Genomic DNA, 16,512 nt, shown 5'->3' with positions numbered 1-16,512 from the left:
GCTCTCCAGGAAGGGTCTGCAGGCAGCTGCTGGGCCGTCACTTTCATGAGAAACATCTCATGGTCATGGTATCGTAATCAAGACTTCCATGAGTCTTGTTGTTAAAAAAGCAAAAAAACCCCAACCATTTCTTGTTTTCCTCTGTAAGAAGGCTTTTTTGCTCCTAAAATAGCTCACCATCACCAAAATCAGCCTGTTACCCCACCGCACTTCTGCACGCTTTCTTGCTCATTGTCACCCTGTGGAACAGGGATGCCCCCAGCTGAGCTGCGCAGCCGCACCGCCAGTCCCTACACACGCAGGGCAGAGCGCCTTGGCTTCCAGTGACAGTGCTGCTTGAAGGGGTGGCTGCTGTTCCTGCAGGCTCTAGACGTGTCGAGGTAAAAGGTAGTATTTTCTGTGCTTTAATAAAATATATTTTACTGATGACAGTGACAGGAGGAAAAAAAGCTTATTTGAATTTTTTTCTCTGATGCCACTTGTTGATTTCTTGTGTTATCTTGCATGTGGTGGCTTTACATGGGTATGGTCCGGAGAGCGAGGCAGCACGTGGGGCTTGGAGCAGTGGCTGGTATTTGGAAGTCTCTTGGGCTGATGAAAGCGGTACTTCAGCAGCACCTGCTGCGAGCAGGGTCCCCCCCTCTGGCCGCAGAGCCGCGGGCAAGGCCGGCAGAGGCTGCGCTGGCCTCCCCGGTCCCCCCGCAGCCCTCCCGCAGGAGCAGCAGCTGTGCTGCAGGCCTGCCCCTGGGGCTCGCTCCTGTTCCAAGGGCGTGTTCCTACGTGTCCGGCTATAAAGCAGCGTGTAGAGTACCAGGTGTTCCAGTAGCGTTGGAATCATTTGTTTATTTTTAATTAAGCTGCTATTAGGATCCTTACAGCTGACAATTTCTGCGTGGCTTTGTCCAGCAGTCGCTGTCCTTCAGGACAAGGGGACCGGGCTCGCCGCTGGGCCGGGAGCTGCTCAGGGGCAGACAGGCCCGCCGCTGCCCGTGTAAGCTGACGGCACCGGGCCGGGCCTGAGCCGCTCCTGCCGGGCAGGGCCCGTCCGACCCGAGCCCGCCCGGTGCTCCCGGAGCACGCGTGGCCGCAGGCGCTCCCGAAGGCGAGCCCGGGGCCGGCGCTCGGTGCGCGCCCACAAGCCGGCTGGTAACGGGGCAGCGGCGACCGCAGCTGGGGCCGGGCGGGGGGCTGGCTCCCGGGAGGGGTGTGTCGCCGGTGCAGCGGGGACGGCGTGCAGCGGGGACCCGCGCGGCTACCGGGGCAGCTCGCGACCCGGCTCTCGGCCCACGCGTGAGCAACGGCACCGAGCCCGGCGCCCTCCGCGAGCCGTGGCCGCAGCCGAGGGCAGCGCCGGCGCCTTCCCGCCGCCGTGCCCCGCCGCCGCCCGCCCCGAGCGCGTCCGCAGCCGGCGGGCCCGGGGCCGCCCCTGGCGGTGGCGGCGGCTGCGCGCGGAGTGCGCCTGCGCGCGGCGCGGGCAGGGACGTGGCCCGGCTGCCGGGGCCGGCGGAGCGCGCGGGCCGGCGGGGGAGGGGCAGCTCCGTGGGCCGGCGGCGGGCGGCTGCGCGGGACGCCGATGCTCGCAGCTCCCTGCCGCGGGCAGCGCTTCCAAGGTGAGGCGCGGCCGGGCCCGCGCTCCCGCCGCCCCGGGGGTCGGGGGCGGCCGGGCCTAGGCGGGGCGCGGCGACCCCGGCCGCGCTGCTCCGTCCTCTCCCGCCGGGCTGTCCTCGCCCTGCGGCCCCCGCCGGCGGTCCGGGGCCCTCCCGCCGCGGGCGAGCAGGGGAAGCCCGCTCCCCTCAGCCACCCGCGGGCGGGGTGACGGGAGGCCGCGCTGCGCGGCCCTGCGGCCGGCCCAGGGGGCTCCGGGCCGGCGTGCCCCGGCCCTTCGTGCCTCGGGCTGCGGCGGCGCCGGGGCGGGGTGTCGGCAGCTCCGTGCTGGCAGCGCCCTGAGGTGCCGGCGGCGGGGAGCGGTCCGCGGGAGGCTCGAGGGGGTCCCTCCGCGGAGGGCGGCTGCTTCCGCCGCCTGGCGGGGGTTGCGCCGGGCCGGGGCCGGGGCTGGGGCCTTCCCCTCCCGAGAGGCCCTTCACGGGCCGCCCGGGGCTCGCTGGGCAGCGCCCGGCGCCGTTAGGCAGCGCGGGTGGCACTGGCTGCCAGCGGTGCGGTGGTCCAGCTGTAATTCCTAGTGTCGCTTTTCCGGAGTTCCGTGTAATTCCTGCAGGCTTTCATCGTTGCTCGTCAGAGCACCTGTGTATCTAACGTGGAGCTGCCGTGCCACTCCGAACGTCCAGCCCGAGCTGGAGGTAGCACTGGCCGTGTCAAAGCGGTGCTTCACATCAGCCTGGGGCAGTTTTTTCTTTTTTTCCGAAGATGACACACAAAAAATGCAGGAAGGAGGCAAATTCCTGTGGAGAACTGACAATATTCGTTGTACTTTACTTATCACCAAAAGTATCTGTGAAAAAATTTAAAATTTGTTTCCTGTATTTTTTTAATTCCCATTACTTCATGTGCCTGAAGGAGGAGGTAACTGGATCTCGGTTGTTTTCCTGGCGGATAGTCTTTAAAAGTGTTCTGTGTAAATGCGCCTCTTCCCTTCTTTCGATGTGCAATTTCTGCTTTGATCGTGATTGCGCAGCTCTATATTTAGACTTGGAAAGATTCAAGGTTTATTTTGAAGTGCATAGATATGAATTCCTTTTCAGGTAAGGATTAGGAGAGGAATTAAAGGAGAGGAATTTCACTTCGCCGGTGAAAAAGAGGGGCCTGAGGAGGAGGAAAGCATGCGGTGTTATGAATCTGTGTTGACTGAATCTGATAAAGGGGGATGAGAGCAGCTGTGGTGATTGCCACTGAGTGTCTGCCCAGCCGGACAGCACCTCTGAGGGGAGCAGATGTTTGGAGAAGCTCCAACAAAACAGCCCTGCTTCCTCCCCAGATCTCTTCCTACTCTCCTGCAGACTGAGGCTTAGGGACTTCCTGAGCTGCAGCTTGGTGGCTTGGATTTTTATTCTTTTTTTGCTGTTTTGGTTGGGGTTGGTTTTGGTTTTATTTTAATTGCTCTCCATATATTGTCTCCTGTGGACTTGTTTGATTGCTTTTGAACAAGTAAGCAGGAGATGGTTGGAGAGTGGAATGGTAGAAATGGAGTTCATGGAAAGGAAGGGGTGGGAGGAAAGCCTTTACAAATTTCCCAGAAGAGAAGGGGTTGGGGGGAAGTGATGTGTGTGCACACTTACTGTCAGTTTGCTTTCTGGGTAAGGTTAATAATAAATGGAGAAGTAATAAAAATTATAAGGGAAGTCCTGTCAGTGGATTTTGGAAAACAAAATTGTTTACCTTGCTAATTGAAGGTTCTAATACCATGATTTAGAAGGGGGAAAACAGCTAAGTTGGGGTATGCATACTTAGTATCATGCTTACGTTTTCTTACTCTTCCTGGGTTTTCTCTTAACTTGGAGGAAAAAAAAAATTAATGCTTAAGGAAGAGACATAGTAGAATTTAATATTTTAGGTGTCACTTGAAGTGTCAAGTGCATGGTTTAAAAGAAAAATCTTTTCTGGTGGTCTGAGAAGAGGAAGAAAGCCTGACTTTGAATGCTGTTTTCCTGAACAACTTATACTTCCCTTGATTGCGTACTATTATTTCACTTTTTTCCCTAAGACCCAATTAAAATAGTTACTGGTGGTTTTTTTTTTTAAAGCACAAATAATACATATTATAGGAGTAAATAATTTTGAGTTATCTCCTCTGAAACTCTTGAATATATGTCACTTAAGTTTGTAGATAGTGTGATGAATTAAAGCTTTGTGTTGTACGTGTTTGTAACAGCTGACATCATCTGTCGGTAAGATTTTGATTCCTTTAAATTGGGAATACTGCCTTGCTTTTGTGGTAGTCATTTGCTCAAGTGTCTGTAGTTGCAGTGTGTCCTTTTCTTCACCAGCAAGTGGTGATGGGGATAAATGGGTGGTGGGTTAGCAAGAGTGCCGGAGCTCCTGTATTGCTTTGCTCATGTTTTGTGCAGTTGTGATGCGCTTTTGTTGTGTGCGTGTGTGCAGAAACTGTAGTCTCACAAGGTAGCAGCAGAAGTGATTTAGTGAATCATAGCTTTTCCTTAATTACTCTTAATGTTGTTTATCTTCCTGTGAACTCTGGAAACTATTCAGTTAGCTGTGAAGTGGCGTTTCGGGGAGAGCCTGGGAAGGGTTGTGCCTGCTGTAGGATTCAGGCAATGAAGAGCAGGATCTCCTTTGGGTCATGGTGACAGAGATCGTGCTTTGGTCTTCATGTTGTTTAGGGCTGTGTAGCTGTCAGCTTCGTTTGCTAATTGTCTGTACAAGTGATCCTTCCGAGTCCCAGCGAGGCAGTTATTGTATATTTGGGCATGAAGTACTGTACTAGGGTTGGGCTTTACTTTCTCGGATGGGTTTTTTTATCAAAATCTGTCATCTTGTCTGATCTGTATTGTTTTGTAAGCTATTGAAAGTCTCAAACTCCTGAGTTTTCTTGTGCCCTATTGTCATGACTAAGTCTCAGTGATTCTTAGCATAGCATTAAATACCTGCTTGATGACATCATAATGTGTTCTTGATCCTTTTTAAAAAAATGGTTAAAAAGTATAATTATATTGTGATGATACAGAATTCAGACTCACCAGTATCTTATACTGTATTAACTATGTATTTTTCTTTGGTTTCATCAGCTTGGCAGATGGGGCAAGTTTTTCAGTAGTGGATTGTTGTTGCCGAAGTTTACCATGCACATCTAACTAAGAGGATGTTAGAAGAGTTTACTGTTATTTTTGTTATAGAAGGGTAGAACTATTGAATGTTGCTTAAAATGGGTGTCAAAAACTAGTACCTACCATTTTGAACGTGTACTGTCCACATTGCTATATAGAGTGACTTTGTATAGAAGTTAGTTTTACATCTCTAATTTTTCAGGTATTCTTCTTGATTATACATAGTTCAAAAACCAAACTACTTTCAGGCATAGTAAAAAGAAATTCCAACTTCCATGCTCTCTGAAACAGCAGAGCTAAACCCCAATATTCATTAAGAAAAGTAATTTAATTTCCCCCCCACCCCAGAATGCATTGGTGGAATTTTATTGGTTTGGCTGAAGCTTTAGCAAGTATTTCTTAGCCCTTTGGAAGAAGAATCGTGATCAGTCTTTCTAAAGAAAAAATGACAAAGGCAAATTGAAAGTCGATAATAAGACAATTACAGACCATGATAGAATGGGTTTGGGATTTTTACATAATCTTTTTGGTGTCACAAAACTGGCACTAAAAATTATCCGTGTTTCATTGATCTTCCTTGCATTTTTCCACTAGTAGGCCTTTTTGAAAGAAGTAAATAGGCTCTTTTTTCCAAAGGAAACTGTAAAAGTCAGTGGTCAACTAATCAGAAAACAGCTGACTTAATTTGATGATGAGTAGACATACCATTTCTCTGAAAATCCATCTCCCTTTTCTTTATTTAATAACTGAGGAAAATTAGTTTTCTTTGAGTGGTGTGCTCAGAAAAGGCTGCAGGAGCACTGTTACAGACATCAGTAGTGTGGAGGAAGACCCTTCTGTAGCTATAAAAAGATATTTGCTTCAGGTTACACTGTAAGTGCTTGTGAAGGCAAGTTGTGGATATACTAAGTAAATTGGTGGGCAAATTTAAATGTTATCACAGATGTTGGCACGGGTTGTGTTAAAAGAATTGACTATTGATGTGTGCACCTGTGTTTGAATCTGCATTGCTTACTGAATAGTTAATACAACTTTCCTATGTGGAAATTACTAAATTGGTTACACTTCTCACTTTTAAAACTCTTTTGTTTCTTGTTCTGTCAGCAGCTGCAGGTTGCAATAAATTTTTGGCTCACAAGTAAAGCTGGTATACCAGTCAGTAATTTTAGAAACTGGTTTACTCTTCTGAGTTTGAGTGTAACTGATAGAAAGTTGACCTTTTAGTTGATCATTTAAAGGAAAGAAGAGTAATACCCTGAAGGTGGGGTCTCACCAACCTCTGTCACCTTATTTGTGTAAAATTCTACTAAGTAATTAAAGAAGTTTCAAGTGTTACTATATTTTGTAAGGCCATGCCTATGTTCTTCAGTTTCTCCATCAAGTTTTATTTCATATGTTCCATTGGAAAGGGTACAGCTTGGTAAATGGGAGATGAGCATTTTGGTTCTAGCCTGTAGATTGTGGCATGAGTTTATCTGTGTAAATAAGGAGAATTACACCTAGAAAACACTTGGGCTGCCAGTACATTAAAAAAAAAAATATGTTGCCTGGAACAGTGTGTTTTCATGTTGCCAGGTATTGGATTCTTTTAAACTTACCGATTTAAGTCCTTGCAAATTTTGTATACTTTTTAAAATGAAGAGTTGCGTTAAAAAGGGTGATTTTAATTAAGTCTCAGTGAACACTTAAAAATATGACTTAGTTGTTTCTCACATCCAAAATATGGACCTAAGACTTTAGTAAATGTAGCTGCATTTATATCCTTTTGTTTGTTTATTTTTGCCAAAATGTAGTTTAGATGCTAGTCCTGGCTCCTTTCCAGGAGGAAGCTGGCTAAAAGCAGCACTAAGGAAGCTAGGCTTCAGGGAATGAGTAGGAAAGTAAAATTTTTAGAAAGGGGTTTTAATGATAAACATATGTATCCATCAATGTATGTTACTTTTTTTGTAAATGCCTGATGATACTTGAACTGCAAAGAAATTATTAAGTTGCATTTTATTAAAAAGAAAAGAAAAAAAAAAAGAAGAAATATTCCCATCTAGTGCATAAACAAACTGACTGCAGGAGTTGTTTTTTATTTTAGCTGATTAATTTGATTCTTCCCTCTGTTTTGTTAGCCAAGGGGTGGTCCATCAAGTATATGTGTGTGTCACTTGGCATGCTGAACCTCAAATATAAAGATGTTTTCCAAACCGAGGTCTAAGAGAACAAAGGAAGATCCCCGTTGAAGTTTTTTGCTGTCCAGTATTTTCTCTTGCGACTCTGAGGAGCACTCGGCCATCTTTTGTACAAAAGTACTATATCTAATTCATGTGCCCTGGGAGGAAGGTCTCTATGAGTTCCAGAAGGTTGTGACATTCCTATGTTAGATTTGAAATTTTTTTGATAAAACGTGATCTTTAAATGGGTGGAAGATAGTGTCTGCAAAAGCACTGTGGTTTGTCTTCTCAGCTGGTGTACCGGGACATTGGCTGCCAGGCGGTAAACCATGCTGGGCTTCAGAGGTAAATGAAAACCTGGAATTGTTCTTGGAAATAAATAGAAATCAATACAATTTGGTCAGTGATTGAAAGGTTATTCATGTGACTTTGAGCAATGGTTTTAACCTTTATTGGATCACTGCAATGTTTCTAATGAAGTACCTTCTTAAAGCATCTTATCTATTAGGTTGTGATGTTCTGTAAGTGAACTTGCAGCTTCAGGTTTCTTGTTTCGGATGTTTTGGGACCATCAAAACCCCAACATGTTAAGAGTCTGAAGATGACTTCTAAACAGTGTGTATTTACTACATGATACTACAGAAAGCTTGCTGATAGCTGAAGATTAACACAATGTAAAATGTTATACTGCTTTATTCTTTGTATTCAGAAAGACTTGGAGAGCTAGTGAATATCAAGCGAAATGGAAGCTGTTGGATGCTAGCCATGATCATATTCCTGATTATTTTAAGGTGATACTACAAGAAAAAACAACAATATAGGAGTAAATCTGGACTTTTTCCTCGGACTTTTTCCTCGGACTTCAGCAGAAATCAGTTATATGAATTTGTAGTTTAAAAGATATAAATGATGCTTATAGTGAAACCATGGTTGAGCCCTAAATTAGGATTTTTAGTTTGTCAGGAAGCATGATAACAGGCTGGTTCACCAGCTACCTCTCCTGCATTTGTCATTGACTGAGTCAGTTTCATTTATTCTTCAGATGTTAAAATGCTAGTAGCTTTTTTGAAGCAAGCAGGAGACTGGGTCGCTGGAATGCTATATAACTGGCTTGAAAACCACATACACAATTTCAGCTCCAATTATGTGAGACTTCTTTTTATACGTAGAATAGTATGAGAGTTACTTCCTGTGTTCTGGAAGTTCCCATTTTTTTTTCTTTTCAGGAGGAGAAGAAGTAGTAGAGAGTATATAGCATACGCAGTAGTGCTTGTGTAAGGCTTGCAGTTACTTTTACTTTGTCATATGGTAAGAATAGTTGAGACAGTATTTTGGCTAATCCAGGTAACTTAACCTTATTACAGATTTTCCTCAGGGAAATGTAGAATATAGGTATTAAGCTAATTCAACATGTACAGTGAAATATCTTTTAAAAGAAATCTAAATGTACTTTTTAAAGAAAAACAAACACTGTCTGTCTGGCGAAGGCAAAAAGACGTGGTAGTGCTTTTTGGGCTTACTGTAAGGTGCTGCACACTACGTTGGGATTCTCAGGGAAAGGGATTTATATAATTGTATGTAAGGTGGGCTGCTTCGGTCTACCTTCAGCTAGCCTTACTTAAAGTATTTCGTATGCTGCTCCACTGCAGCATTCCTTTGAGTAACTCAAAAATCTAAATACACTATTGTACTTCTTGGTAACAAAGTGCTGTAATCAGCAGCTAATTTAAGATACTAAGCATAAAGTTGAGATACTGAATTTCATGCATTTTGATTGGCATATATAAACTGCACATTATATGTGTCTGTTTAATATCAATATAAAATCTATCATCTTTGCAGTAGCTTAAAGTACATAGCAAACAAGTCTGTGCCTTGCCTGATGGCTGACCAGCTGGGTGAGAATTGCTGGTAGTTCTCTTTTGCTCACGGGCAACTGCAGCAGAGCAGAAAGTCTGTAATAGTTACATCTTGTCCCCCTCTTTAATATTTATTAAAGATAAATATTTTCAAACTCATTATCACACATTTATTTAGGAGGAGTCTACATGGTCTTAGGCAGGCAGATGCAAATGAATGCTTCTTGTGCTCTTGGTCTGTGGGCAAACTGAGAGCGGTGTAGGTGTTCATATGGCTTGGAGCCCCAATGAATGTACCTGGTTAGGAGCTGGATGATGCCTGCTCGGTCCTCTGTGTCCTCCTGCAAAGGGAAAAGGCAGCATACCCCTGTACCTGCTTGCCTCCAGACCTGGCCATCCTCAGCGGTAAGTGTTGGTGGCCCTGGGAGTAGACCAGGAGCAGCATTCGTGTTCAGTGTCTGAACAACTGACAGGTTCTTGAGTGAGACCCCTCAGGGGAACAAGCACATTTTTAAAATTGATTGATTCTGGTTTTGATCATACATTAATAATAATTAATAATGGCTTGATAATCCTGATGATGCTCTTGATTTGGCATGCTTCGCAGGCAGTTTTATACTCTTCAAATGTAGCTTGAATTTCAGCATCTGAAGAATGCTGGAGTTAAGGCAATCGATTCTCTTTGAGTATTTAAAAAAAATGGCTGAGGTGAGCTGAGCTGAGCAAAGAATACTGTTAGCTGGGGATTCCAGCCTGGGCTGGTTAGCTGAAGGGATGGAGAGCTTGTGTACATCTGGGATGTACTGGGAGTCAGCAGAGCCTGGGCTCAAGCTGTCTGCGTAGCTGCCGCCTGCGGTACGCAGTGTAGCACAGAAAGGTGCCAGGTAGAGCAGTTTTACAAGTGGGAGCACTTCAGCGGTAAGGTAAGGCAAGGCAGAACAGAATGGAAGTAGTGTATGTGTATGTGCTTAGCGAGAGGACGATGGCAAAGGCAAAAGTCCTCTCTCGTGTAGTTAGATTTGTTGCTGTGACCTAGCTAAGATTTTTGGGACAGGCACTGTGGTGTATCTGGCTGTCCTTGTCAGTGCTACAAACAGCTGAGTACATGACTGTGATCTCTTCTGCAGTAATGAAGAGTAGCAAAGGGAAGGATGCTTCCTAACTAAAGCGTGGAGCATCGTTGTTGTAGCCAAAAGGGAGACACTGCTGTAGGCCTGCAGAAATAACACTGGTTAAATAATAACCAGTTTTTAAAAGAAACATTTGTGTAGGAAAGCCTCGAGGACGTTCTGTCCAAAAATACAAAGAAAAGTTTAAAGGTTTAATGATACTGGCTTTCTCAAGTCTTTCCAGAATGCTGTGTAAAGCAAAATCGCGTCTCTAAAGCGGGGAGGTGTTAAACCAAACGCTCATACAGGTTTTCCTGTTTCCTGGAGTTGGTGATACCCAGTGAAAGCATCTGCCATTGCTCATACTGAATTTATTCTCACTGATATAACTAAAGGCAGAAGGACTAATTTCAACAACTTGATAGCTCTGTGATTTTTAACTGGGGGAGCCACAGTTTCTCTGAAAGGGCTGGAGTGAAGCCATTAGCTGCTTCCTAAGAGGAAGAGGGAGAGAGATACGTATCTCTTGGGAGTCAGTAGGGTTCATTTCTGTACTACATGTGTGTGCTGTCATAGCAGTGGGAGTCAGTAGGGGGGATTCACTTCTGGATTATGTCTGTTGTCTTAGCAGTGGGACACAGATTTCTTGTTGCGGGGGTTGTCAGCGGAGAGTGGGAAGTAGCAGTGGTCTGTGGTTTAGTGACAGCTGAGTACAACTACCCTGTTAGCTGGAACAGTGTACGTGGAGTTGAAAAACTTATGATGCGCAGTGGGGATTTTGGTTGTTTATTAAGAGAAGGGTAAAGAGTTGGAAGGGCAAGTAGGAGTGCTGTGTGTGTAGTTGTTAGGAGTATGGATGTGTTGCTTCTAGAAAGGTTTTCTCATTTTCAGATTCCAGTGACCTGTTTTCTGGAAGGCCTTAAGTCACTTGTCAAAGAATAACTCTATGAAATCTGTCACTGAACATAAATTTTGAAATTAACCTAGGTGAAATGATGAAATATGAAGATGCTGTTACTCTATTCTACTTTGGGAAACTGATAATGAGCTGGTGGTGAAATGCCTTCATGTCTAGGTCCAGGAGTCTTCACTGATGGTGACAGTTTAAGAGAGCTGGCTTGAGATTTTTTAGGAAACTCTAGAAAAGCCTGGCAAAGGGTGTGTAGGCTGGATTCGTTTGCTATTAGATAAGATTATTTTTTTCCTATTTAGCTTGGCCCTGGAAGACTGCCATAGCTGTTTTTCCATCAAACAAATTCTTCATGTGTTTTTGATACAAACTTCACTGTGAGCCTTTTGATCTTCAAACATTTGCTTTCTGCAGGTGTGCATTTTGCTTGCTGTATGTGCTAATGCTTTCAGACAATTGACTAGGAATATTTTTTGGGTACTAATTCTCTGAATACCTTCTAATGAAACTCTGAGCTGCTTTTAGAAACAGTAGTATTGTTAGACACGTCGTTGCATCAGCTTTAGCTGCTGTCTTGCATGGTTTTTCTTAGTACCTTTCTTGACCATGCTTTTTCTTAGTAATCTTCACATAATTGGCTTCCACAAACCTCTGCATGAATTTTTTAATGCCTAATGATGTGTTATTAAACAAATACTAGTAAGATTCTTGACTTCCATTGTCCACCCCACCCCCTGCTTTGTCTATCTTCATGTGGAGTATGAGCCCCATAACGCGTAAGCCAGACTCAGCTTGGATTTACTTCTTTACTTTAAGTGTTTCTAGTTGTTTTACTTTGTAAAGAGGTAAAAAGTGTATACTTTCTCTTCCTGTTTCTGTCACACAGGCTATTACTCAAAGTTATTGCTTTTCTAATATTTATATATCAGATTCTTAGAATGGGCGTCTCTTAAAACCTGCTGTGTAGGACAGTCATTTTTGCTGTATTGTTAAGATTGGCCTTGTTTCTGCCAGCATTTATTTTTGGAATAGCTGTATCGCTTGTTATATTTTAAGCAGTTTTAAGCCTTTGAGAAGATGATCAGTCTGAAGGGAGATGTATGAGTTACCTTTATTATAACACTGTTTTATTCAAAGTGAAACAGCAGTAATTTATCCTTCCATAGCAATAGACAATAAAGGATATTGATTGAGTGAAATATTAATGCATGTGTTAGATTTGAGATTTTGAAACCTCTAGCAATTTTTATTCCTTTCTTGTATAAGGAATGGTGTCCAGTGCTAGCATTGGAAGTGATTTTTCAGATTATCTTTAAAAGACTGTGTGTTGGTTTGGGGGTTTTTGTTGTGTTTTTTTAAAAAAACTCCACATTGCTATACCTGAGTTTTCCTGTCCAACAGTGACGTAAGAACCAACTGGAGCCTTTCTGATGTTAGGACCTTACTTTTCCCACCTGTGCTTTGTATCCCTGGATCCAAAGATTGCAAAATCTGTTACTGTTTCCAGAATGAATGTTAAGCATATGGAAATTGGAAACTTCTTCAGAGTCCTCTAGGAGAGGTCTTGAGTGTCATGTTGCTGGTGTAGAGGAGTGGGGTTTGGCCTGTAGTGTTCCTCTTGTTTTCTGAAGGCCTTCCTTTCGATACGGCGTGAAAATAGAATCCTGATGGATTTGATTCACACAAAAGTTCATTGTAGTAGTGTATCTAAATAAAATCTGCTTTAGCAGCCAGTCACTCAGTCTCTGTACCGTGCTTCAGATAAATGCAGGGTGTGCTGAGGTGGGGTTACCTTTTCCAGTTGAAACTGATTTAATTTGATTCTACTAGAGGATCTTGGAAGAGTTTTCCTGTAGCTCAATGTCGTCAGTATCTTAGCAGTTACTGTATAGGTTGTACTGCAGAATTGTTTCTGACAACCATTGAGCAATGCAGTGTTTTGAGGAAGTCAGCAAAAGTCAAAATAAATAGTTGCCAACAGCACCCCTTCAAAGAAAGTTCCTCTTCGATGCTGGTTTTGAAAAGTTTTAACCTTTGGCTAGGCAGCTGGTGCTTCCTGGAAGGTGCAGCTAGATTTTCTGTGAGTTGGGTGGTGGAAGAACAGAATTCTCTGAATCACTGTAGGTCAGAGCCTCTTAGATTTTCAGTGGCTGAAGGAAGCTTTAGTGAGGGGTTCATTAGAAAATACCTCCAGGGGCTGCTGTTCATTCTTCGCCTACTGATCAATGAATTCGTGGGGCTGCATGACTGGTCAAAAGAAGTAGCAGATTATGATCAGCTGCAGTCAACCTCCTCATTCCTGAACCTGCAGTTTCACTGCCTGCCTGCTCAGAGCTCCCTTCTGCTCTTGTTACACCTCTCACTTTTCTTCCGGGACCCCTCGAACCCCAGGCTTGGCCAGGTGCTGGCAGTGGGATCAGGGTTCGAGGACACTTGGTGTAGGGGTGACCTGAAAAGAAAGTGAGGAAGGAAAAGAGCTGGCAGCATGAGACCTTAATGAGCTGTTAGAGATTCCTAGACATAAGTTCTTTGTGACTGTTTTCTGCACGTGGACAGATGCCAGAGGACCTTTTGCTTTGGTGTAGAGTAGAAGCGTGGTGCCCCTGCTCCTCTATCCTGCCACTGTAGGGATTAATAAAGGTGAGCAGTGGGAGGTCCGGAGTGTTTACCCTGGTATACTCGTACTGCTCCGGTGTCCGTTGGTGAAGTAGTTGACTGTATCTATTTTCTACAGTTTCTGTGCCATTATTATATAAAACATCTCAATAATTTCTATTTATTTTTGTAATGGGAAGTCTGAGGTGATCCTGTGATATTCCTGTACTGCAGAAATGAGCTTTGTGAGTATACGTCAGGAATTCCTCAAAGTCTTTCTTTGTGGATTTGCAGCATGCATACATGTTACTTGTTCTATAATATTATAATGCTGTTGATGCTTGTACTGCTTCTGGCAGTCTCATGTGTTCTGGAGAAAAAATCTCAATGTCACTTCATGCATATTGTATCTTTTTTTCCCCTTTGTTCAGTACAGCAGGTTAACTGAAAATAAGGTGTTAAAAAAAAGACAACTGTTGCATCCTCTGCTTTTTGTCATCGTAGGTGGCGACAGACAAGGTTGCAGGAAAGCTGAGCTCTACTCTCTCATGGGTGAAGAACACTGTATCGCACACCGTCAGTCAAATGGCCAGTCAGGTGGCAAGTCCATCGGCCTCATTACACACTACATCCTCCTCTACCACTCTGTCTACACCTGCATTGTCACCATCCTCACCAACACAGCTGAGTCCAGACGACTTAGAATTACTCGCTAAACTTGAGGAACAGAACAGGTGAATGGATAACTTTTTTTTTTTTTTTGTCCTCTTACTGTAATGAGACTAAAATTGGGTTATTGCAGTTTCACCTTAGAGGCTGTTAAAGGTGGGTTGGGTAAAAATTTGTGGCACAACATTGCAATTTCAAGGCCCCAAGGTTTAAGAACTTTTGTTCTTGTGCTGTGTTTTTATGAGCTCTGTTTTTGTGGAGCTCTAAAAGGTGGTGTTCTCTCCTGGTTTTACGGGAGTGTTTATAGCTGCCTCTGATCCTAAGAAATGACACTGGAGCCATGTGGTTTTCAGTATCCAATTTAAAGAGTATCTCAGGAATGAGACTTTCATGTAACCACTTTACCAGCTGAGATCAAACCTATAATTTGTTAGCTTTTTCAAATCTTAAAGATATCTGTGTTCTGTTTTCTCTGTTTTTTCCATTTTAACCCAGTTCTTGCTTTCCACTGTATAACCCATTATGTTTAGAGATAGAACAGTGTTCAGCTGTCTTCCTGCTGTTACACTAATGGTGGCAGATGCATTTCTTAATTTCATGAAAAGTAAATTCCTCATCAGTCCTTTCTTCTCATCCAGGCTTTTCTTCTGTGTATTAAGCAACCGTTTTCTTGGCAGCCTTTCAATGAGTGTGTATTTATCTGCACCATCTACAGTTCAAGATGCAACTTTCAGTTGGATCAGTTGCTCTTGATGTGCACAGTGATTGCAAACTGGCAGTCTCACTAAGAAATAAAATTGAGCTGTGTGATTTCTTAATGCTGAACTGCCAGAATCTGTACTTATTTGTATTTGTGAGGCAGGACTTAAGTAATCTGACCTCTTGAAAAACTTGATTATATTTGACAAGTATGTTTCAGTAGTTCAGGAGAGTCTGGCTGTGAAGGAGAACTTAAGCTCCACATAGGTGGTAAATGTAGTGGATAACTGCAGGGCTTTGCTACCTCTGAAGATTATCCCTTGTGCTGTTGTGAAGTTTGATAGTTTAGCTCATACTAGATTCTGTTCCAGCTTCTGCTAGTTGTGCTGGACTTTGCGCTGAGGCAGTTGAGGTACTCCTTTTTTTTCTTTTTTCTTTTTTAACTCCGCGGATGTAGTCATGAGGGTAGTAACGTTCAGTAGAGGAAAAAGTAGCTGGGAGGAGGAGGGGCTAATGCCATTGTGTCACCTGGCGTGTCCTCTCTTGTGTTCTAACAGCAATACAACTTACAGGGAATTTGTTGTACGTGTCCAGTTCTTGACTGAGAATGGAAGGCAGCTTCTAGACCCACCCCATCCTCCTCTTCTGGTTTATGAGATTGTCTCTCCTTCAAAGATGAACTTTACATAATTTTTATTATGCAAATGAATTTTTTTTAAAACCTAGTTAAAGTGCTTTTAAGAAAGCTGATCTGCATTTAATCTGAGGCGTTCTGCTCAGTTCACAACTGAGTGACTAACTTGTGTGACAAGCAGTAATATCTGTTCTTTGGACTGCTTATCTGTGTTGGAGTGTAATGTCTTTACATCTACAGTCACCTCATGAAGCCCTGCAGTTGGACTAGCTTACTTGTCGAAGGAAGAACGTGAGCTTGGGCTTGCTAGGCGTTCTAGTCAGCTTTCTTCATTTAGTAAATAAGCTAGCAAATCTTGTCTGGTTTTACTTAATTTTAGGCAGCCTTGCTCAATCCTGCATTAGTCTTGTGTGTAAATTCTAATTAGAGGCTGTCCTATCAAGTGTACCTTTTCTCATGAGATACTGCACTTTAATACAGCAAGTTGATACTCTTATGCTGCGTGCGCTGCTGTTTCAGAACAGTTTGAATCTGCATTTTAGCACAGTGGGACTTTGTTGACGAGGAAATGTTCTCTGAACACAGGGAACTATTCTTGTGTCTGCTTGCTGGAAGAATTGCTGGTGATGGATATTTTTAAAGGTTTCCTTTATTGTTGGCTTTTATGTCAATAAGGAGAGCATGAATTAAACAGCTAGAAATGGAAAAAACTCAAATTATTTCAAGAGGTGTCTTGTAGCATTCTGTAATCCAATTATACTGAACATCCCCTCAGAATAATGAGGTAGCTCGGTCCAGAGTCCTTGTAGATCTGTTTGCCATTGGTAAATCATTTATAAAGTTTTAGGTGAAAGAAAACAGTGACTAAATACCACAGAACTTGATGCTTACTGTAAAAAGAACTTCCCTTTTTCAAATCTAAGGACAATGAATTTATCCAGGTAAGGTCAACTTACAGAAACTTAGTATAACTTCTATAGAAAGCTGTGAAACCTGAAAGTGACTAGTTAGAACCTTGTTTTTATAATTGTAATGTTTATTCTGTGGTTGTTTTTCCTTTGTGATTACTTTGAGTTTGATCTTTAGCCACTGTCTTAGATTGAGAGGAGTTCCATACTGTAAATTTTCCTTATAGATCA

At 43.5% G+C, this 16,512-nt stretch overlaps 1 protein-coding gene across 6 annotated transcripts in view; it reads left to right on the top strand.

The window, feature by feature from the left end:
• The first annotated feature begins 1,454 nt into the window (after nucleotides 1–1,454).
• Nucleotides 1,455–16,512, top strand: part of EVI5 (ecotropic viral integration site 5) — an 82,945-nt gene continuing 67,887 nt past the window's right edge. For 4 of the 6 annotated variants that reach the window (XM_056355215.1, XM_056355219.1, XM_056355216.1 and 1 more), the window contains exon 1: nucleotides 13,876–14,105. In XM_056355215.1, the coding sequence (XP_056211190.1) occupies nucleotides 13,957–14,105 (149 nt within the window). In that variant the 5' untranslated portion in view covers nucleotides 13,876–13,956. Of the gene's footprint in view, nucleotides 1,611–13,875; nucleotides 14,106–16,225; nucleotides 16,315–16,512 lie in introns of those variants that run through there. The other 2 variants (XM_056355214.1, XM_056355220.1) reach the window with 2 other exon arrangements.

The sequence above is a fragment of the Falco biarmicus genome, chromosome 11 (genome assembly GCF_023638135.1).
Source record: "Falco biarmicus isolate bFalBia1 chromosome 11, bFalBia1.pri, whole genome shotgun sequence".
Classification (NCBI taxonomy): domain Eukaryota; kingdom Metazoa; phylum Chordata; class Aves; order Falconiformes; family Falconidae; genus Falco; species Falco biarmicus.
This window is presented reverse-complemented; position numbering and strand designations above follow the sequence as displayed.